Source organism: Mus caroli, unplaced genomic scaffold (assembly GCF_978045245.1).
Source record: "Mus caroli unplaced genomic scaffold, Mus_caroli_1 scaffold_15, whole genome shotgun sequence".
In the NCBI taxonomy this organism is placed as follows: Eukaryota; Metazoa; Chordata; class Mammalia; order Rodentia; family Muridae; genus Mus; species Mus caroli.
In genome coordinates, this window is record NW_028227270.1 from 63,614,462 (window position 1) to 63,638,797 (window position 24,336).

Sequence of the window (24,336 nt, forward strand, 5' to 3'; positions counted from 1 at the left end):
CTTAAATGGCCTTATCTCTAGGTAGCATTATACCAAGGGCTAGGTTTCAACATAAGCAGAGAGACTAACAATAGGTCCATTACTATTCCACCCCGTCTCACGTAAATCCCATCTCCCAAGTCCCCAGAGTCTTAGTCCACACCAGCAAAACTCTTAAGGTCCATAGGTAAGGCAGAGTAAAGATCTCAAGGAAAGTGCCTCTTCCACTATAACGCAGCTGAAGTGCAGTAAGTAGTGTCCTGTAGCGGTGTGCTCTAAGCATCATCAACCCATGCACGAGGGCTCAGCCCCTGATGAAACAATCACCCTCAGGGACAGCTCTTCTGAGCTTACAGCCAACAGCTTAAAATGTCCTGCCTTATAAAAGTCTAACAGTCTCCCTTACGCTGATCCACCTGTGTGCCCTCAAGTCAAACGCACTGCTCCTGACGGAGGGAACTAATCAGGTCCTACTCCACACCCACACTAATCACTCCCAACCGTAAATCTCAGAGTGTCTCTCCAAACACACATTAGTATTTGCAATGCGTAGAAAATGAAAAATCTCTTAAATCTTAAGTTCCTTTAAAAGTAACAGTTCACCCCCCCCTTTAATCTTTCTTTTTATATATTATTAGTAGCAATCAGGAGAAACCAGCCAATCTCTTGCATAAAAATCTCTCCTGCTAAAGAACAGATTGTATATCTCTAAAGTGCTACAGCGGCACCCATTCTAGGTACCGACTTCTCTCAGGTGGCTTAGGATGATCTAGTAAGAAGCACTGATGGAGTGATGCAAGCAACAGAGCTCTGCTCACAGTCCTTTGTCAGGGACGGAGTCTGGGATCAAGGTGGCAGTAGCTTCAGTGTTTAATGAAGGGCCACTTCCTGGCTGCAGACAACTCTTCGCTAGCACAGCCTTTGCTTGGTTTGAGCTCAAGGACAGAGAAAGAATAAGGGACCTCCCTTATAAGGATACCCACAACACCAGGAGGACCTATACCCCTGTGTCACTTAGACCCAATTATGTCCTAAAAGCTCACATGTCCAAATACAGCCACGGGACTTAGGGGGTCCATAACACTTTGGGAAGGACACAATTCCCAATACAGTAACAACAGCACACCCTGTAGAAACAGGTCTACAATACACTATTAGTCAGCCTTAGTCAAGTAAAATTCTTTTCCGGAAACTAAAAATATTTTCATCAGTACCTGTAAGATTGTTTTAGACAAAAAGATGAACTAAAAAAAACTAAGTAAAGTTCTGAGCAAACCACAACTGCAGAAAACCTAGTTCCTCACCATTAGGTATGAGTTAGCACACACTCATACACACTCATCTTTAGAATGTGTAAATAGCAGTATCTTTTTACTTTGTCTGTGGTGTGCTGTGGTGAATGCCAGGGACAGCTCAAGTGCTGATCTTGCTTTACAGGAATAAGTGCTGACCCTGCCTTACAGGAATAAGTGCAGTTTCAGGCAGGGCTCTTAGGCTGTTTGCTACTTGGTTTGGAAGACTGACTGGCTGGCTCTCAAACTTGCTGGGATTCTTCTGTCTCCATTTGCGTTCCCCTGGAAGAGTGTGGGGATTAAAGGTGTGCTGTGTGCCTGGCTTCTATGTGAATGCTGCCAATCTGAACTCGGGCCCCCATCCCCCATATGTGCACAGCAAGACTTTACTCAGACTTTATCTCCCTAGCACCTAAAGTGTTAGTATCTGATCTTGTAAAAAAAGCTTGTACCAATGTAGATGGTAATGTACCAATGTACAATGGTAAGTAGCATTATGGGGAAAAACACCACCACCCTTTCTTACTTGTCAACTAAAACCTCCTATGTAATACACTCTGACTTCTCAGGCATAACTAAGAGCAAGAAGAGCATGGACAATGACAAACAGCAGAGAGCAAGCTGGCGAGGATGTAAGGATGGAGGGGACTTAGAATGCTTATGTAGTGCACTGGGAACACAGTGCTGCTGCTGCTGCTCTGCTGCTGTACGGAGTCTGGTGGTTTCAAAGGTTGAACATGATTAGCATGGAATAGCAATTCTACTCCCAAATACACGTAGCACTCAGGGAGATGGAACTGTACAAAGAGATTCAAATAACAGCCTGCCATGCAACAGTCAAAAAGCAGAATGAAGGCAAGAATTAAATAGATAAGTGGACACACAAAACATAGGTGCCATGCCATAGACTAGAATGTAGTCAGCCCTAATGAGAAGTGCTATTTGAACATATTCTGTGACATATATTTACCCTTGGCAAGGTCAAGCTAACAAAAAGAAGTCAAATGCAGAAGGACAGATAGGTACTGGATAAGCCACCTAGATCAGATGCCCAGACAGAAAAGTGCAGTCAGGACATGGGTAACTACTGATGAGGACTGGGGGAAGGAAAATTGGGAACTTCATAATGGGCACAGAGTCTACATAGGAGGATGACAAGTTCTGGAAGCAGAGAGCGCCAATGGCTGCACAACGCTGAATGTATCCCTATTACTGAACTCAACATTTTGACAACAGCCCTCAAATAAATGAAGCAAACATCAAAAGAACTGAAAGTAGAAACAGATATAATTCTATCCTAATTGTTAGAGACTCCAATCTTTCACTCTCAATTTGGACAGAACAGTTAAAAAGAGAATAAGCAAGGATACAGAAAAATTGAGCACTGTAATCCATCTGACAGCCTAATATAACCGAAGAGCCACAATCTCCACTCCACTACAGCCGCAGACCTGGGGCAGCCTCTGAGCAGGTTGTGTTGTGTGTGTTTTTACACACGCACAGCAGCTCCTCAGTGGAGAGCGGGCAGACAAAGGTGGTACACACAAGGGGACACTGCTCACCTGAGTAACTGAACCTGACAAATACAATATACACTCGTCTCAAGGCTGTCGGGCTCCGAGAAAGAAGCCTCGCACCACATGGAAGAGTCATCAGAAGTCAAGAAGTGTGGACAAAGGGTACACTGGGGGACACACTACAGATTCCAGGGTGAGATGATTTTCTCTGTTGTGGGGGATGTTGAAGGGTGGGAGGGCAGGTATAGGAGGGGAGGACGAGTGGGACCGGGATGCATGATGTAAATCTCACAAAGAACAAATAACCAAAAAGAACAAATAGGTTAAAAAACCAAACCAAACAAACAAAACACCTCTACATTTTGATCCCAAACTTCATATAGTTGCCAAATCCACTAACCTAACTCACATCAACTTTATAGTCAAGGTTCTTTCACAAGTGAGCAAGAGTTGGAAAAACCCAGTGGGAGATTATTTACCTAGACTATGGGGCCCTGGGTTGAATTCCTAGCACAGCAAAAAAGTAAAGAAAAGTGGCCAAGATGTTAAAAGAAGAAAACATAATCCCAACAAGAGACAACAGAGCGCTGCTCTCACCTCTGCTGGATATGCTGGGCATGGTCTGAGGAATCATGTTACTGCTTGTATCCATAGGCTGGGAATTATCTGGAGCCATCTGATCATCAGGTGGCATATAGGCAGGGGGAGGGGTGTCAGCTGAGAGAAAGAGAATGAGACACATTAATTCCTCGAAGACTGAGGTCTTCATTCTTTTTAAGTTACAAGGTTATCAGCAGGATTCATTACTGAGCACATGCAGATGTACGACACACACTGTTCAAGAGCAGACAGGAGCACACATAGCCTCTCCTGCAGACCAATTACAAGCGTGGATTAACACAGACCCTTGGTAATCCAGGATACCAGGATTAACAATAAAGTGGAACCCAAGGTCAAGTTTTTTTTCCTTTAATCTATGTTCAAAGACACTGCAGCTACTGCACAGCAATCTGAGGCTACAAATCACCCAGTGCACACAGCACAGGTGATTTTACAGGACCATCAGCATCACATACTGCTGTGTCACTCCAAGTTTGCTTTAACAGTAGCAACAGCTATTTCATTCTGTTGCAATGCCCCAGGAACCATCATGCCCTAGTAAATGGGCATTAAAATCTATTAATTTTATTTATTAAATTAATAAAAATCTTTGGGCTTCTAACACTCAGAGTTGTGAATTTTTGCAAATGTTACAGGTAGACTTACTTTTCTCAACAAGTATAAAACTGAAGAGAAGTTCTCTTTTGCCCCAAGGTTTATATGAGGTATCTTGAGACAGAGTTATATATGGCACTGAAATCTAAGATGACACATTCACATTTGTTTTTGAGATAACTCTTAACAGCAAATTAAGAACTTAGACTTAATTCCCCAATTTCCAGATTTTTAAACATAAAGGAACTTGAAAAATAAATTCCTCAAGAATATATCATCAACAGCAAGATCTTGCATAATCGTTCACTCAGAAGACCGGCACTTAAAACTAGTGCCTAGTTTTGGAGATCATTTTTTCTATCAGTAAAGTCTTACCTGGGAGTTGAAATGGACTTCCAGGTCCAGAGCTTGCTGGGGAGTTGGGATATGTGCTGCTAGCAGGGGAAGGAGGATAGGGGCTGTTAGGAGATAAGGGGAAAGGAGCGTTGTTGGGCTGGTGGAAAGAATCGGGAAACGTGGCGTTTTGTGGCATGTGCGGTTCATTGTGGCTCAGGTTCCTGAACTGAACCAGAAGGCTGTGTTGTGGATTGAATTCATTGTGACGAGGCACTAACACTGGAGGTAAGACTGAAAGAAAAACAAAAATCAATCAGAAAACCAAGTCACAGCCAGTCAGGAACCTTTAAGGGGTGGTGATTAAAGTTTACTATTGGGAAGGGCAGACTCTGGATTTGTATTTATGTCATAACCAAACCCTAACACCTTTAGCATTCAGCCCATGTGAAGGACTCTGGAAGCAGGAAGTTCATAAAGGACGGCACTCTCCATCTGTAGCACACAAGGCATTGAAAAACAGTCATAATAAGCACTTAATGCAACTAACAAGAATTCAACAACTGTGCATGTCCAGCCGGCAGAGTACCAAATACTGAAAATAACAACACCTGACAGGCCCAAGAGGACGTCACCTGAGGATGCCAGGAGTGAAGAGAGGCAGAGAGGAGGGGAAGAGACAGTCACTGATCTACACTGATGTAAGATTACAGAGGGAGTTGAGGTCAGTATGTGGAACCCTGAGAAATCTCCATTCCCACCCAATGCTGACCGCTTTCAGAGTTGGTAAGAGGGCCCATGTTTAGCACTTAGAGAACTGAACTGGTAACATCTCCTCAGTGAAGCAGCAAGGCCTTTCCTTCACAATCAGCCCTGGAAGTATAACTTCATCTGTGGTTCTTTCCACTGTTTATTTGAATGCCTCTCGCAGTTTTCAGTTCTAAGTAGCTGTGTGTGTGAACACTTCCTCTCTGCCCACTCCCCATATGCTCTCCCTCATTGGATCTCTGTGGAGAATAATGATCCTTCATTTCAAACTAGCTTGGGGAACATGTTTAAGCACTAACAGACACTGACTAACCGAATCTCCCTGACAACTCTGTAAGGTCATTAATAGCCGAACTATCCAGCTGAAGAGGACATTAAATCACAGAAAGATTCTCTAACTTGCCTGAGGTTACAGGTAATAAACATATAGTAAAATCATAACTCCAGGACTCATAACCTCAGCCAACAGATAATTCTTTCTAGTCAGACAGATACTGGCTCACCTCGCTGGCCTTACTTTCATGCTCATCATACCTTTTATTACCTTTTTCTCTCTGTGACACTTCCTCATGCCACTCTGTGCACTCTTGTATAAGTTAAGGCTTAGCTACTTTGTCTACAACATTAAACATAGACTTTATTGCTGTGGGATGTTGGTGCTTTCTCCATCTCTAACTCTACACGAGAGAATACCAGAGTTAGGAAAGCACACGTGTCCACCAGTGCTCAGTGCTCACTGCAGCCAGAGTCACAAACGACCTCCTTTATTAGCACAGGACCAGGAGAGGCACCGACTGTCCCTAGCTGGTCAAGGAGGAGCCCTAACTAGGCTAGCCCTCCCAAGTGAAGCTACCCCGTCCCCAGGAGAGGTGTAGACTTGCAGCCAAGCATGAAGGTTGTATTTATCCATCAGCTCAACTAGCAAGGCATTTCCAAAGTTAATGTATCATAACCACTGCTGTGCTTCATATGGAATGATAAGGTGGACTAAAAGAAAGACCATTCAACTGCCCACTGTCATCATACACTGACAGTGAGAAGGAACAGATACAATTCTTAGATGGACTGCTAGCAAATGCTTAGCTTGAGAATTTTTCAGAAAATATTCCTCCATTAAATCTGCCTTGTTCTTCCTCAATTCCCTCATATTATAGCTCTCCTTGGGCTTCATAAGAAACTGAGATCCACCTCACATATAGAGCAGCAGCTCTGAAGTTCATGGTTAATGTTAACCAATAACTCAGGTCACTGCTAGTCTTTTAGCCTCCACATTCAACTACACAAGGCTTACAATTCCTCCAGTGTGGAAGACAGAGTCTGGGTAGTCATGTAATTGGATAAACATCCCCCTTCAGCATATGGCCTATGACATGCTCCTAACCAACAGAATTATGGGCAAAGTAATGGGGAAGTGTTTAAGAATTCAATGCCCTCCTGTAGGAAAACTCTCTTGTTACCATCATCACAAGCATGCATGCTATCAGAGATAGTCTGGTAGAAGGAAAATCTACTACTGTGAGAGAGAATGGCAGTATAAGAACAAACATACAGGTGACCTACTGAGGAAGAAGGCCGTGTAGTAAAGCAAATGAAGGCGGTCTTCAGCCAATCACCAGCAAGCATCCAATGCCCTGTATAGGAACTAAATCTTGTCACATCTAGACTCCCCAGATAAACCCAGCCCTGACCAACACCTTGACTAGAAAGATGCTGCTAAGGTGACTAATGCCTGAATATAAGGTAAAACATGTGTGTTGGGTGTAAACTACCACATGTGTGGCTATTTATTATGAAGCAACTAAAGTAACTAAGAACGCAACTTGCTGCTGTCAGCTGCTATGGTGAATCTACCTTGCAAAGTTCACAAGCTGGACATGTAATTCCCAACATGGCAATGCTGAGAGGTGGGGTCTCACCAGAAGTATGAGATGATGTCACTGTGGAGGCGGACTCTGTTACATGAACAGGTTGCTTGGGCTAGGGTATAGCTCCACAGTTGAGTACTTGCTTAAAATGCACAAGACTGGATTTGATGCTGGCACCAAAGGAAAACTAAAAGTAGGTTTCTCTGTACATCTCGTTCCCCTCCCTCCTCTCTGGCTCACTCACACCCATGCCACTCTTCTGTTCTACAGGAGAGTTCATTACAAGACCCTCACCTTCTGGTCTCTTAATCCTGGACTTTCTGCCCTCCACAATTTCTACTGTTAATCTTTAACAAAGGCTAAAGTAACCTTTTAGTTAGTAAACCTAATTATATGCAAATTGGGGAGGTACACGTTGGTTTTGCTTTTAATTCTTTTCCTTTGAGTGAATTTATCCAGTCTGTGTGGTAGTCTGCCAAGAAGCAATAAAAGGACTAAGATATCAGCTTATGTAATTAATTCACTGTAAAACAAAACAAAACAAAAAACAAACAAACAAACAAACTGACCACTGTACCTAGAAAAGAGTATTATTCTAAGCACTGAAGAATGAGAAATGAGTAAGGAAAGGCCTCCCTCTCAACTCCTAAGAGCTGTTCTCTGATCTCTACATATCCCACGACAGAAGCGCGAGTGCGCACACACACATACACACACACACAGGCGCAGAAAGTAAAAATAATTTCGTGAAAAAGACATGTAAGAGAAGAAAATTGTAAAGCCAGAAAAATTGACAGTGTGTGACAACAAAGTTCCCAAACAAACAGGAAAGAAGGAGAGAAGGACTTAATGTGACTATGGAACATGTGTTTAGCATGACAGAAACATGTAGGCCACAGAAAGGAAATGGGTGTTACTAGAGAAAGTGAGTATCAATAGCAGGCAAGGGGTGTTCACAAAAACTAAATTGAAAAGTTAGAATTCCTTCTAAAATGGAATCTTTAAAAAGGTTGATACAGCCTTTTAGCTAATAAGCCTAGTTGTATGCAAATTGGTAAGAGACAAGTTGATGTCTTTAATTCTTAGTACAGTGAAACTTACCTGGACTCTCCACTCTCTTATAGTGGTACGGATTGATACAAACTTCCTTTTGCTTAGATCCAAAAGGAAATTCACAAATATCCAATGGTTTTAGCTCGTGATGGCTCTGCAAATCTGGCCAGCGCCAAACACGGCAATATATAACATGGGGCAAGCCTTTCCTGTGAGAAACTTGCAGGCGTCCATCCAAGGACCTGGGGATCGTGACACACTTGCTTGGCTGTCCTGGGCTGCTCAAGGCTTTCTCCAGCTCCTCCATAGCACCCTTCTTCTTCTTCAGCTTTTTCACTAAAGCATCCACTGCCTTTTCTGCCCATTTCTCTTCCTCGTCACCTTGTTTCCAGCCCAACAATCGCTTCACGGCTGGACTAGTGAAAGAAAACAAGCTGGCCATTGACGTCATTTGATACAAATCTTCAGACACCTTCCTGTAATCAAAGTCACTAGATACCAAAAGCGTGGATCGCAGGTGAAAAGTCACATGCAGGTCTTAAGCAGAAAGTCCAAGTGGAGGTGGGGACTGACATTTAACTTGACAGGTGCCATACGCTTCTTCTTAGTACAAGTCCTGAAAGAGGGCAAAGGGAGCCTGACTCAGTCTAAGAAGACTAGTTAGCACAAGTGAAAACATTTTATCAGAATAAAAGTAGAGAAGCATTCAAAGGAAAACAAAAACCATAAAACCAAATGTCTCTAAAATGCCTGTAGCTACACACTCCCTTCTTCGGAACCAAATAGTTCACTGGCAAAGCAGAGGTTCAAAGAGTCATCTAAGATGAGTCGACTCAGAATAAGACTTGTCATACATACCAAACGTCAAACACAGCCTAACACATATCACTACCAGGAAGGGTCAACTATCTATTTTTAAAAGTAAAAATACTGAGGAGATCTAGAACATCAATGTTATTCAATTCCTCAAAATGTCAGTTTGTACTTTCAATGTCTATCTTTAAGCACTTTAGCTAAGGAAGACGCTCCAGCAAGAGGAAGCTATGTGCCCTGGCACTCCAGTGTTATGTGTGGGCAAAAAGATCACTGTGGCACCAACTGCAATTAAAAAGGCTGCAAAATACCTGGTCAATGTTTAGAAAACAAAAGCCAAATAAAAAAATGACTAATCAAGAAAGGGAAGGAACACCAGCAGACTCGTTCTTTGAAGCATCACCTAATACTCAAGCCAGGTGAGAGCGAACACAAGAAGCAAGAAAGCTACAAAGACCAACTTCCCTGACATCAGACAAAAATCCTCAATGAAATCCTTACAAACCTAATTCCAGAATACAATGCCATAACATTTTGGTATCATTCCATGAATGCATGAATCAGCAACACACACATATCATTAAGTTCAGATGTAACACAACATATAAACATACTTAAAGACAAAAATCACACTATCATCTCAAGAGATAAACAAAAAACCTCTGACAGTACACAACATCTTTGCAGATGCAAAGCCTGAACATAGTTCACCATAATGAAGACCCTAGGTAGCAAGCCTATAGCCATCAATCTATAAATCTGGGAGCATCCTCTGAAGCTGAGGGCAAGATAAGAGGGTGTGCTTTGCACACTCCTATTAAATACAATGTTCAGGGGCTGGAGAGGTGGCTCAGAGGTTAAGAGTACTGACTGTTCTTCCAGAGGTCCTGAGTTCAATTCCCAGCAACCACATGGTGGCTCACAACCATCTGCAATGTGATCCAATCCCCTCTTCTGGTCTGTCTGTAAACATCCACAGTGCACTCACATATATAAAATAAATAAATCTTTTTTTTTAAATACAATGTTCAATGTTTTAGCTAGAACAAAAAGACAAGAGAAAGAAATGAAAAGGACACAAATAAAAAGGCATCAAATTGTCCCAACTTCCAGATAACACAGTCCTATAATTATAAAATGCTGAGTGTTCTACCAGAAATATCCTTAAATCTGCTAAACAATCAGTAAAGTAGAAGGATCCAGAGTCAACACACAAAACAACATTAGTTTTCCTTCGTATCAATACCAAACTAGTCAAGAAAGAAACCATTCATAATAGCTTTAAAAAATGAGGACTCAACCTACTAAGGCAGTGACAAATGTCTAAAGCACAACTATAAAGACACTGAGTACATGGCCATAGTCTCAGGATTAATACTGCAAAAGTGGCTCTTAAATTATTGCCCTTAGAGATCTACAGATGCAGCATAATTCCATAAAAATTCTAATCACATTCTTCACAGAAACAGAAAAACTAATCCTGAGATGCCAAAGACTCCAAATAACCAAAGCGACCCTAAGGAGCAAGGAACGCTGCGAGCCCCACAACACTCAATCTTAGTTCATCCCACAGAGCCAGCGGAGCTCCATCTCTAGGCTACTATCAGGGAAACAGACACGTGGACCCATGGAGTGGAATATAGGACCCAGAAAGAAGCCCACACTGCAACAGCCAAAAATATGCTAGAAAAAAAGAAATGTTCTCCATCAAATGGAACATGAAATTTACACATGCAGAAGAATCAGTTCCAAATGGATCAAAGATCTGAATTGTAAGACCCGGAACTCTTCAGACTGTGAGAGGAAACCACAGATAAAACTCATTAAGATAGATACACACGAGGACTATCTTAAAATGACTCCAACAACACAGGAACTATTCGCAAGGATGGACAAATGGGATGATAGGAAACTAAAAGGCTCTGAACAGAAAAGGTAACAATTAGCACAGTGAGGAGACAGATGACAGAACTGCGGGGAAACTCTTCACCAAGTACACAGCAGACGGATTGACTCCTAGGATAATGAGCCATAAACATTAACACCAAAAAGATCACCCAATCAACAAGCAGGCTAGTGAAATGACAGTTTTCAAAAGAAGAAATACAAATGGCCAATAAATGTTTTTAAGTGTTACATCTTTAGCCACCAGGGAAATACAAACTAAAATCACTTAGAGATTCTATCTTACTCAGACAGAATGGCTGTCATCAAGAAAACGGCAACCCTGGGGAAGAAAGAACTCTTGCTCCCTGCAGACTGGCACAGCTACATGGGAATCACTGCAATGGTTCCTAAAGAACTAACACTAGCCTACCACTTGATGCAGCCATACCACTACAGGCTCTGTGTCCAGAGGGCTCTTAATATCCAAAGAGGTGGGAGGGAGCAATTAAATATTCATGATAACACAGACCAAACAGAACTCTCATGTACTGCAGCTCAGCCACTTTAGAAAATGTTTGACAGCATCCACTAATACTGAATAATGATCCCTGTGGCCCACCAATTCTATTTCCAGGTATATGTCTGGCATAAATGAATGCTGTGAACCCAAGAGACAAGTACATGTCCAGAGTATGTAAAAGTCTCAGATCATGGAGATGGAATTCATACAATAGAATATATCACCCCAGACACTAAATATGACTGGACTTGATATAAAATGAAAAAATTACATATCACATCATTCTATCTTATGACATTAAAAAATGGACAAAACTGATGCAGTGCTGTAGAGACTTCAACTGGTCCTAAGAGGGGGATCCAAAAGCCTTCTGTGGAGCTTGAGATTGTATCTTAATCTGGTGAAGACATGAGATTACAGGCAAATACCTGTAAGATCGGTATGCTTCATCACATGACACACTCAATATCCTACTGTCAATTAAGTCACTTCAAGTTCACCCTCTGCAAGCCAACAAGGGACCTAAGTGTCTCCCAGATCAGAAATAAAAGACATGATCGTTCACAGCATAGCAAGCAGTATAAACACCAACATGACTCGAGATCTCCTTTGCCTCCAAGATGCACATGAGCAATGCAACAGAGCCCAGTGGATTTGCTCCTGGGGTCTGGCTAGGAATATTGAAGTTTGTGAATCTACTACTTTTATGGTCATATGTAAAAAAAACAAATTATTTCCAAGAAACTCATGAGTAATTTGACTATGAAAAGATTAACAGAAACCTTTAGGAGAAATATATACACACATACTCACAGGCAGGTGCTCTCTCTCTCTCTCTCTCTCACACACACACACACACAAATTCACATTCAAGTGCACACACAAATATTACATGCACACACACAAAGATGACAGAAAGATGTAAAATATAGACATTTAGGATATTTTTGGTTTAAGGTCTCACTTTGTAGCCCAGACCAACCCTGAAGTCTCGATTCTCTTGCCCCTGTCCTGAGTTCTGAGATAACAAGCATGAGCCAGCACATCTTATACATATTTTACACATATTTTTAAAAAATAAAAACTTAATGTTAATGTTGTTAACGCCATGTTAAAGGATGTTGTTATCTATTCTCTGAGGAAAATTAAATGTAATCATTTGCATTGATTCATTCACTGTTTATCTTAACAATTCATGCCTGTTCATAATTTAAAATTGAACATTTTCTTTTCACAAAAAAATTTAAGAACTAGGGGGAGGGAAAGATGGCTCAATGGTAAAGAATACTGGCTGCTCTTCCAGAGGACCTGGATTTAATTCCCAGCACCCATATGGCAGTTCACAACTGTCTATAAATAACTCTAGTTCCAGGAGACCTGACATCCTCACACATTCAAAATACCAATGCACATAAGATACAAATATGTACATTTAAAAAGATGAAACATTGAAGGTATATACTCTAATTCTTAAAAACAAATATACAAACGAACAAACAAAACTCCAAGAAGTGCTTTTACGTTAAGTGAGCACTTTCCTGACCAGTTATCACTGTCACAGAGTGATCAAACTTCTGTCCCGGCTGTCACTGCTGCAGTCTATTAGAAGGCCTGGGGTTAGAATGGCACTATTGGCAACCACAGGGGTATTGGTTATTCACAAAGGTTAAGTTTTTAAGCTTTTTGAAAAGAACACAGCTCTATCAGGAATCTCAGTAACTTCTTCTCTAAGAATGTAACTGCTCGGACTGGAAAGGCGGCTCAGTTAAAAGCAGTTGCTGCTCTTGCACCCAGTTCTGTCCCCAGCACATCTAGAGACTCACACTGCTCGGAACTTGCTGGGCACAATGAATTGGTCTTTGCCACCAGCAAGCCTGACCACAACACTCACTTGCCATTGTGGAAGGAACAAAGCTGATATAACAGCCACCACTGCAGAGGAACTCTGAGCTGCTGCTTTTGGGTGAAAACTTCTGTAGTAGCCAACTACATGAAGCAGAGTTTTTACCTAACAGCATCAACACAATGCACAGCGCACCTAGCACATAGTCATTTCCCTATGTTTTCCATGAGTCAGGGCTGGGCAAGAGAAAGCTTGCTTTAGCCACATACCAGCAGCATGCTAATGAGATACACTGTTGATTTCATTCATACTTAGTTATGTATATCAGTCTAAGAGGATGGGCTTCTTGATTTATCTTCTTGAGTACATATATGAGTATATAAGTATGATGAAAGTTAAATGAATCATTAAAAAAAATCTATGCCAGGAATAAACCCTGATCATAATGCTAAATGAAAAGCTAGTCATATAAGGCTACTTCTTGAAACAAACGGCTAAATCCAGAGACACGACATAGATCAGAGGTCACCAGGTTCTGAAGAAAGGAGAAGCTGGAAATGACTACTAATGTTGTTTCTGTGAGAGACTAAAATATTCTAAAATTATTACCGGATATTCTAAAATTCCTTTAAAATTCCTTGCAGTAATTACTAAACAATGCAAGACGTTTTGTTAATATAAATAGGTGAAATGCACAACATAAATATAGTGGTGAGTCTGGGCTACTCCACTATATGCTCCTGGTAGGTTGCACTTCCAGCCACCCATCCCATAGCAATTTGGATCTGCAAATGAAACCCTTACACAGACAAGACAGACAGACAGACAGACACACACACACACACACACAAGCACACATGCGCGCACCAGTTTATTTTAAAATGCCTAGGCTATTCAAAGGCTGGGTAGTTCTCATCCTCCCATGGCTAACACACTTTTCCGTCTGGTACTCCTGGCTCAACACCTTCTAAATCTAACTTTAACTCTGCGGCCCTGTTACCTTCTATGAGGCCCAATGGTCTATGCACGCAGATCTTCCCTCTTTAGCTCAAAATTCTATCCGCTACCCCACCCCACCCCACCCCCCACCTCAGTCCCAAACCAAAGTCATGGCAATTCTCCTCTCTCCTCCCCTGAACAAATCTAAGGGTCCTGGTCCCACCCCATCTCCTTTTGGCAAGCCACGGGCTGCTGGCATCTTTACTGCTCGATCAAAAACCAAGTGAGGGCAAGGTCCTTTGGCATCTGGACACACAGAGTCCTGATTAAATCAGAGCGTTAGAACCAATCCCCAACACATATAAATGATATCTCAGTAGTTATTTAAACCTTTAAAGTTGTTCATGGCGCAGCACAACTCAAATGCCAGATTCTTCTTCTCCAGTGAATTTCCTTTAAATAATGTTTTATATTAAAAAAATAGATCTCTATTATATTTATATTCCTTTGAGTTCTCCAAAAAAGTTTATTACCTTAAAATAAGATTATTATCATTTGAGACCAAGAATTACAGTTTCATATGCTTACTTTCAAACTAGTTTTTACAACATTTAATACAATCTCATTATCTTATCAGCTTTAACCCAGTCTTCCCTTACTGAGCTCAGTCAGCAGGAAGGGCAAGCTGCCTGGGAATGAAGTGAACAAGAGAGGCGTCAAGGACTGGGATTGGAGAAGGAAGAGAAGCAGAGCAGCCCGCCCTGGGAGGGAGCAGTGAGAGACACTGCAGGTCAGAGGTGGACTGCAGAGATACTACAGGTCAGAGGTGGACTGCAGAGACACTGCAAGCCAGAGGGGGACTGCCCCAGAGAGCTAAGGAGGCATCGCAAAAACATGACAAAACACAAAGATGCACTCTGGCCAGTGTGCTCAGTGCTGCTGTGGTGAGAAGCAGACAAAGGGACAGCAGGACTCCTGATGGAGAGGAGATATGGGCTGTGAGAACAGCGGTCAAGAATGACTCCAGGTGACACCCTGAGCAACTGGAAGACTGGAATTTGTCACCAGCTCATTTAGGGAGGCTGATAAGGAGTCTAAACAACGATGAGGACTTTAATGGTATATATTAGATGTATAAAGAATATTCACAAGACTTCAATATCCTAACATAGTAACTCAAGAGTTAAGCTCTTCCCTACCTTGACCAACACAGAACCCACTCTCCAACACACTTCCCCATGGTTCAAGCTCTGACTTTTAAATTCCTAGAAATAGCATCTCCCCCACTCTCTGCTCAAATTTCTCTTACTGCTTCAACCCAAAGTAAAAGGCAAGCAAGAAAATTCTTCAAATTTCCCCCAAAGCTTTCAGTCAAAGCAAATTCTCTTGACAATATTACCTCATGCAACTCAATGCTACACAATGACCTGCAACTCACCAGCACCTAAGCCAAACCTTTGAAGAAAAAGTATAGTTTTTAAGGAATAAATCTCTCAGAACTAAGCATGAAAAATCAGATAAGCTAGAGTCAGAGGTAGAGCCCTACCTCCTACAATTTTAAGGGTATTCTAAGTTTGCTTTGGTTTTCCACAACCAAGTCTATTTACAAACAAGTGATGCAGGAACATAAACATGCTATGATAAAGACAGCGTCGAAGTGTTAAACGTACACACAAGACAAGCCTCACAAGCACTCAGCCCAGGAGCCACAGCCTGAGACCAAGTCCTTTACCAACTGGGTTCTCAGGCCCTTAAGTGACTCCATGCCTGCACTGAGGGAGAGAGGGGGGCACCTCCTCCTGAGCCCCTGTACTGAGGGGACTTCTTGACTCACTGTTGACAGAACACCAGCATATCCCCTCAGTACTCTCCTGCTTGATCATCTCTCTCGGGTTTCTGATGACATTTGAATTTCAAGTTCAGCTTCACATAGACTTGAGCTCAGGTGTTACATACATCACACGTCACACAGTTGAACTGCGCTGGGTTTTCTTGACAGGTTACTGTGCTGTCAGGCTGGCCTCCAACCCCTATCTACAAGAACGTGTATCATCAGGGCACACATGGGCTCAGAATGAAAGCACACGTTACTGTACCTGGCTAACTTTCCCTACGCACGATGTCCCTGTATATAGTCTATGTTCCCAATGCAGAGGGAGGCCTGACTTCTATTTCAAGGGTTTCTGTGCACTTCCCTTCCTACATCCCTTCAAGAGAATGAGTTTACAACTGTGAAGTGATGGCTCACTGTGGAACACAGCTTTTCTGGATTCTTCACATTCAGGGTTACTCACCAGCATGTACATCCAGATGTCAAAGGAAGTTTAACAAAGCTTTTCTATAATCCTAAAACACAGAGACATTTTGCACATGTATGAATTCTCTTATGAGAGGCAACATTACAATACCATTTTCCCAAAATTTCTTCATAGGCATCTTGGAGTGGGAGAGACGGCTCAGGGTAAAGAAGATGGCTCAAAGTTGCTCTTGCTAAGGATTCCAACCCCCGAATCAGGCAGGTCACAGACACCTATAACTACTCCAGCTCTAGGAGGTATGAGAGCCTCCTTTGTCCTCCTCCACAGGCACCTATAAACATGTGGCCACACACACACACACATGCACATGTACACAGGCAGAGAGAGAGAGAGAGAGAAAGAGAGAGAGAGAGAGAATATTAAAAATAAAATTTAAAAGACAATAGCCAAGTGTAGTGGTACACGCCTTTAATCCTAGCACCCATAAGGCAGAGGCAGGGTGATCTCTGTGAGCTTGAGGTCAACATGGTCTACACAGTGAGTTCCAAAGCCAGGGACACCAATCTCAACAATAAAACAAAACCTTCTCAATTTTAATCAGGAATCCCAGGTTAGGCTGCAAATCTGGGAATCAAGAAGTTCAGAATCAAGTTACTGGAAGCAAGCTACCTGCAAATGCACAACCGAGTTAACTTTCTAGGCTAGTCAAGAGGAAGCTTTAAGCCGGGCGTGGTGGCGCACGCCTTTAATCCCAGCACTCGGGAGGCAGAGGCAGGCGGATTTCTGAGTTCGAGGCCAGCCTGGTCTACAAAGTGAGTTCCAGGACAGCCAGGGCTACACAGAGAAACCCTGTCTCGAAAAACCAAAAAAAAAAAAAAAAAAAAAAGAGGAAGCTTTAAAAAGCTCTTACCCTTCTGGTTCTAAAAGCACAGTAGCTAGCTACCAACAATCTCAAGGTATAGATACCCATCACCTCTAAATCCGGGTATACAATTATTTTAGAACTTATAAGTTTAATCTATGATTACTGGCAGAAAAGTCCAAACAGAAAGCAAGTACCCACAGCTCCTCTAGATTCATAAATCCAGTTCTTTACAGAAACATCTGTAAAGGAAGAAAGGTCATAATCACATGAGAGAAAGGATATATAGATATAGATATTTTTTTAAATCACCATTTTCCTCAATTCAGACTCCCAATTTAAAAAACATCAAGATGAGCTGGAGAGATGCTCAGTGGCTGCTGCTCTTGCAGAGGACCCAGGTTCAATTCCCAGTACTAACAGTCTCTTCTGAACAACATGGACACCAGGCATGCACATGCAGGTAAAATACTCAAGCACATAAACATGACATTTAAGAAAAGACACCCAACACTCTGCAAAGCTCTCAAGGCCTCTGCATGATGAACACGGGGCCCTGACTCTTCCCAAAGCATAGCATGGTCATTCTCTGTGCCCAGCTGTCTCTACCTTTTATCTCCCACGTCCAGATTTCTGTTTCCCAGTTTTTAACCACTCTTTAAGCTCCAGCTGCTTCTTTAAGTCCTCTAATTAAGCAGAGCCTGATCTAGATGTATTACTCACCCCCACAGAGCCTACAAGATTCCCTGCCTTGCCACCAGAAGTAGGCTGTGCTTGTATGGGCTTGCAGGCACAAGGCCAGACACAGAGCTCTCCTTTCAATCACAACACAATCTCTGGAGCGCAGACAGCTAGCTGGTGTCTACAGCATCCATTCCAATGTCCTGCAATGGCATTCTCCAGCACCTTGTGTGCACTGGAGAGTACAAGTGCCCCCCATTTAGAAGGAAAGAACAAACAAACAAACAAACTAGCCTGACTAGCTTTCTGCTCTGGCCATCCTTTAATTTGCATTCAACTCTCAAGACTGGGAAGAGTGACCGAGTTAACTGGACTCTCACCTAAGAGAATAGGAAGATGCAGGTAAGGGGAGTTAACAGACTTAAGTATTTCTGCTACGTTCCTTCTTCCCAGGAATACATGCCAGGATAACTAGACCTCAAGTTATGAGCCTGTCATCTAGGAAAAAAGGCAGACTCCAGGACTTTGGAAAGAACAAAGTCCTCTGTGGAAGCACTTATGTTCTGAGAACAAAGTTACACTTGCCAAGTGTGAGCGTCCCCTGAGCGCCCATTCTGAGAAGGCCTTGGTGTTGTGGCTGCTACTGCTTTCCTTACTTTCAGTGTAACACAACAGCATAAGGCAATCAGAAGGTAACGTTCCAGTTAAAATTCTCACAAAAGATCTATATACTTCCAAATGTCCATGGAATACCAAACTAGAAATTACAGTTACAATTCAGTCAAAGACGGTGGCCACAAAGGATTCAAGAACAAAATTTATTTACAAAAATGCACATTAATATTAATAAATAGTGAAATAAAATTATAGGATCACATCAGAGAACTGTCCTAATAAGGAATTCGCCTGCCCCCCCCCAAATTAATCTCAACAAAATTAAGACATGGTACATAAAGGCGGAGAAAGTAACTACTGGAAATAACTCTGCTAGCATTGAACCAAAACCTCCAACCTGGCTAGAAAAAAAGGTGTTTGTGTACATGTGTGGGCACATCCACACATCTATCATAGCTACACACAGAACCCAGAACTAGCTGATTAATTTTGGAAGCCCTTAATGGTCTGTAATTACATCATCCAATAAAGACTTAAAATATGTTACCTATGAGATTTGGAAATTAGACAGTGGCACACGCTGTTAGTCCCAGCACTATGGAGGCAGAGGCAGAGGCAGAGGCAGAGGCAGAGGCAGGTGGACCTCTGTTGAGTTTGAAGCTAGCCTGGTCTACATAGTGAGTTCCTGGACATCCAGAGCTATATAGCAAGACCCTGTCTAAAAAAAAAAGGGGGGGTGGGATTAGAGAGTCCTAACAATATAGTTGTTAACAATTTTTCTTCTAACTGTTCCACTCAGTACATACACATCACATTCAGGTTTTGGCTGGAGGTAAAAGATGTATGAGAGTGGCAATAAGTGGATGACCCCTGCCCTGAAACTTCCAGTTGCTAATGCTCTACACCAAGCTCAGAAGTGGAAAAACACGCTGTAAAAAGGCACAGGTCAACTTCCAGGGCCTTGAAGATCAAACCCTTCACCATCTTTTCCGTGAGAGAAACTCTGGAATCTGTGCACTGCAGCTTCCTTAAAGCCAAGTTTCCCAAGCTTTTCTCCAGAAAGTCAGTCACCTACTGAAGATGAGAATCATTCCTCAGGCTATGACTGTCCATCACAGAAGGGAAAACATATCCAGTACCGGACGTCTTGGAAGCATGCTGGGAAACCATGGGATCTACAGTGCCTTCAACACCTGAAGAAAGCCATGCAGAACAGTAATAAATGTACTGCAGAGACAGATCAGCAGAGGAGCGAAGGCTGGAGGTCAGTGCTGTTGTGACTCTCACTGCCCAGCCAACATGCACACTGGGTAATAACAAACACTGGAGAGTTATAAAGAGCTGTTGTGATCCATCCACACCGCACTGGTAAACTAAAGCCTACCATGGAAGAGTATGCATGTGGAAAAGAAGTTTACATTAAATTTCAATACATGTTACTAAGAAGTAAAGCACTGTCATTTTACTGCCTAATCTTCAAAACATTGAAAAGAAATTTGTTCAACTGAGCTACAATCTGTTTTCAGTAGGGGAAACATGCTGCCTTTAACACAGAGGGCAGGATGTCATCCCATGAAATCATGATGTTTGAGTCCATCCTGCAAACAGGAAACAGGCTGCCCAGGTATAATTACAGCTGTAGCCTAAAGTGCCTCAGGTTCACCCAGAAATTAAAGCCCAAGTAGGAGGGTCAGCAGAATTCACTTGCTCTATACCTTGCTACAGCCTGCAACTTTTAATGATACTCTCACCATGTTACATAACCAGCAGCACACAACAATCTGATTCAAACCTCATTAGCCACAGACTGCCACTGTTTCTCACTGCAATCAATGGCTACCTTTGCCAGAGGGTAAAGAAAGGCAACACACACATCATCTACCCAACGCTGTGGCGCCCACCACAAAGAACCAGCTAAGCAGCCCCAGCCAGACGGACCAGAACACACCACACATTTTACTTTCCCCAGGCTCATTGCTCTCTTCCTTCTTTTAACTATGCCATATCCTATATGAACACAAGGAAAACTCAATCTGAGTGTTTGGTGCAGTAGGGTGCACAGGTTCCAGAAGCTGATAGAGCAACCCAACCAAAATAAATAACCAGATGTGATGGCACAGGCTTGTAATCTTAGCATCTGGAGACAGAGGTAGGAGTTCAAGGGCATTCTGGACTACATAGCAAGTCTGGGGCCAGTCTGGGCTACCAGAACACCTGTCTGGGGGGGGGGGGAGGGAAGGGGAGGGAGGGAGGGAGGGAGGGAGGGAGGGAGGGAGGGAAGGAAGGAAGGAAGGAAGGAAGGAAGGAAGGAAAAGTCAGTTGAAAAGATTCACCTACAACCTAAAGGAAGTGACAAAATGATGAACGGCATTTGTGACAAAGACAGCAGAAGTTGAAGTGGTAACAACAGTTATCTAAAGGACTGAGTGGGGAAGCACTAAAGGAGAGCGCCAAGGAGGTCACCACCTAGCTAGCAATCATACTCGCCTCACTATGCAGTCCCCCAGATGGCCTGGACCTCACACCTGTCTACCTGCCTGGTATTAGAGGTGTGGGCCACCATGCATGGCTACAAAACTATTTTTCCTCTAAGCTTAATATGTACAAACCTTATAGAGGTTAGATTTTGATAGACCGATTCTTCTAAGTTGTTTTGGAATTTTATAATTACTGGGGTTCATTTTAGAGGGGAAAATGTTACCAAAAAGGATAAAAGGAATAATGTGATTTGTTACTACTGCTACTAACCTCCTCTGGATCATAAGCTCTGATAGAGCAGTTGAGTGGGAAACCGTCCTGCTCCATGGAGGAACTGTTTCCATACGACAGGCATTATGGGCTGGCATCTATCAGAAACCCTCAACTACTACTCTAATGGTTTCTAAACCTACTGGGTTTTCAACTTTAACGGTAACTCCCATACACTAAGAAAATCCAAGCACTCTTTGTTTAAAAAAGAAACACACAGCCAGAGTTGGTAATGGCTCACCCCTGTAATCCCAGCACTTGGAAGCTGAGGCAGGAGGATTGGCCAGAGTTCAAGGTCTGCCTAGCAAAACCCTGTCAGAAAGAAAAGAAATCACATGTACCCTTTCACTTAGCCTCTGTCAAAGCAACCAACAAACTCCATTGATCGCCCAGTGTCTGTTGCTAGGTAGGCATACACTTGATAGTGCTAGGCAACAGGCATGATGTGATCAACTCCACCAGACTTCAAAACTTTTTCCACAGAAAGATAAACAAGATATACTTAGCACCACACCCATCTAAACGCAGCAGCAGCAGCCAGGAATACACCCCCCCACCTCCAGCTGCTCAGGAAACATTGTCTTTTACGATCAAGATAAAGATCTAGCCTACAGTGTTCGGCCATTCCTGCCTTCCAGGTTGGCCGGGGCTCCTTTCGCCGGGGCCATCACAAACCGGACACACACACACACACACACGCTTCGGATCGCTGGCACACCTCCAAATACCTCGACCATCCCCGCCAGCTCCTTCTTGAACCGAAAAGTCCGGGCCACTGAGCATGCTCTGACCCTAAGACGGCCGCCACCGGGGAAGTTCCCAGAGCTTAGGGTTCCCGGCTCCGCACAGCCAGAAGCGCAGAGAAGAAAGGGCAGGGGGAGGGGATGGAGTCTGAACTTGGGCACGCATGCCCAAGGGAACCACCGGGACCGGGGCAGAGACAAAAGCTGCTTCGCTTCCTCACACAAAGTTTAGCGCAGCGAAGGAGCCCCTGCGACGTCCGGAGAGTGACGGGCGAGCGGGCGGGCGAGCGGGCGAGCGGGCGGGCGGGCGGGCGGGCGGGCGCAGGGGCGGGTCGCCGCCGGCCGGCTGGCCAGAGTGTAATTCCCACCGATAAGCGCGGATCCTTATCTCCCAGACACAAAGCGGCGGGGCGCGCGCTCGGCCTAGGCCGCCTGCGCGGCTCCGCGCGCGGGCCCGGGCGTCGGTGGCGCGCCGAGGTGGCAGCGGCCTCGTCCGCGCCGGCCTCGTCGGCCGCGCGGGGCCTCCTTAGTACCGGGGCCTCCCGCGCCGCGCGGAGCCCCGTCCCGTGCCGTCAGGTCCCGCGCGGGGAGCAGCTAGGCCTCCAGCCTCACGCGGGCCGCTACCGCCAGCGCGTGTCCCTCCGCCGGGCCCCGAGCGCCCGCCCCGGGGCCCCTCACTCACCTCCCCGCCGCCCAGGCGCGCTCTCCTCACGCCGTCGCCGCGCTGTGCACGCGCCGCAACTTTATTAGTAGCTCGGCCGCGGGACAAGCACTCGGCGCCCGCTCGCCGGGGACCCGGATGATGAAGGGGGGGGGGGGGGGCTGCGGCGGCCGGCGCATGCGCGTCAGGAGTGGCCGAGGCCTGGCTTCTGCTGTCCACAGCAAGCCTGCAAGTGGCACTTGGGTTAGCCAAACTCACCCACTTTATAGCGAAACAGTCGTCCTCGCTCTGGAAAGCTGGAGACCTTTCTAGCCAATCTAAAGCGTTAAAAAGTATCTTCAGCTACAACTTCGCCGTTTTCATTGACTTGTAATAGAAACCCTAAGAGACAGAGACCTCTGGCTGAGCATCAGATACCACACAGCTTACTAGATGCAGCCTTAATATTGCGCCCAAAGGGGGGGTGGGGGGAGGGGGAAATCCTCTGCAGGTGGAGATAGTGCTGAACCCGGAGCTGAGGACGAGTGGCCATTTCTCAGGACACAGTTCCAGCTGTTCACCGGACACCGCCCCACATCTGGAAGCCGGGAGCGCCTTGAGCTCTCAGCAAGTGGAGGCTTAGAGGTGCTCGAGCTGTCCTACAGGGTAGCTCTGTACTTACCGGGCTGTCTGGCTTCTCTTCCCCCTCCAAACGGTCAGCTTTCCCAAAAATACAGTATCTGTACTAGGGCACCCGGTTTGGACAGCAAGGGAAAGCTTTTTAAAATAGTTTCGTGTTTATTTTTAAAGGTCTTTAAAACTGATCCCCCACCCCCCCCACCCCCCCCCCCCCGGTTTTCTTTTTGAGTACATTGGAACTATTTTTAGTTCTATCCCATCCTCCAATACCAATTCTGTAGATCCCTAATTCTGACAGTTTCTCCTCACTTTTATTGCCACCTCCTCTGCCTGAGCCGGGGTCACCTCACTTGACACACAAATGGGGCAGTTTCCATGTTTCTCCAAACTCCAACGGCTTGTTCTATTTGGAAGAGATTAAATAAATGCCGTGATGAGGAAGCGTTTATGGAAGCGGCCATGTCAAAGGGTGATAGATGAGAATCTGGCCAGAGCTGGGGAACTAGAGAGAGAGCACCAAGGGAAGGCAGCAGCTGTGACTGTAGCCAACCATCCGCAGGAAGAAACGTGGCAGTGTCCGCCCATTATTGGCAGATCTTCTGGCTTTTCGAAGAAGGTTGGAAATGGATCTTTTTTTATACTAAAAGGAAATCACACATTTATCTGATCAGCTGCCTCTTTGTCTCTTTCCTGGGCTCCCTGACCTGCCCTCCCCTTCTCTTTTTTAGACATTGAGAAGACTCACCCTGGTACAAGCCAAACAAAACAAGCCCATGGTCCCGATATAGCTACAGTCCATCAGTGTGCAATCTCAGGTCTCCATCTTAAACTTCTTTACTACATCATAAACTCTGTGAAGGAGGACTCTGTATGCGCTGACTCTGCCTGGCTTACTGATTCCTGACTGTTAAGTCTTTGCTGTTACCAGCCCTTGGAAGGCATGGCTTCTGGAGCCTGGCATGGATTTACAACTCCCAGACGTACCTATAACCCTACTGAAAGAATGCCCTTTTTTCGGAACTGATGTTTGCAGCGGACTTTGTTTAATATTGTGTGTATCAGCGCCGTTTCTCACTTCAAGAAACTAGTAATAATCATTTCACAAATCGTGTGCATATTTGTAAGA

General features: G+C 44.1%; 1 protein-coding gene across 7 annotated transcripts in view; it reads right to left on the reverse strand.

Annotated features, from left to right (window-relative positions):
- The window catches only part of Smad5 (SMAD family member 5), a 33,007-nt gene extending 10,285 nt beyond the window's left edge, over nucleotides 1–22,722 (reverse strand). Inside the window, exons 1-5 of one of the 7 annotated variants that reach the window (XM_029468321.1) lie at nucleotides 22,614–22,722; nucleotides 16,319–16,370; nucleotides 8,071–8,638; nucleotides 4,379–4,630; nucleotides 3,386–3,505 (exon numbers count right to left, since the gene is read on the reverse strand). In XM_029468321.1, the coding sequence (XP_029324181.1) occupies nucleotides 3,386–3,505; nucleotides 4,379–4,630; nucleotides 8,071–8,473 (775 nt within the window). In that variant the 5' untranslated portion in view covers nucleotides 8,474–8,638; nucleotides 16,319–16,370; nucleotides 22,614–22,722. The other 6 variants (XM_085831035.1, XM_021180065.2, XM_029468322.2 and 3 more) reach the window with 6 other exon arrangements.
- Between the last annotated feature and the right edge of the window lie 1,614 nt (nucleotides 22,723–24,336).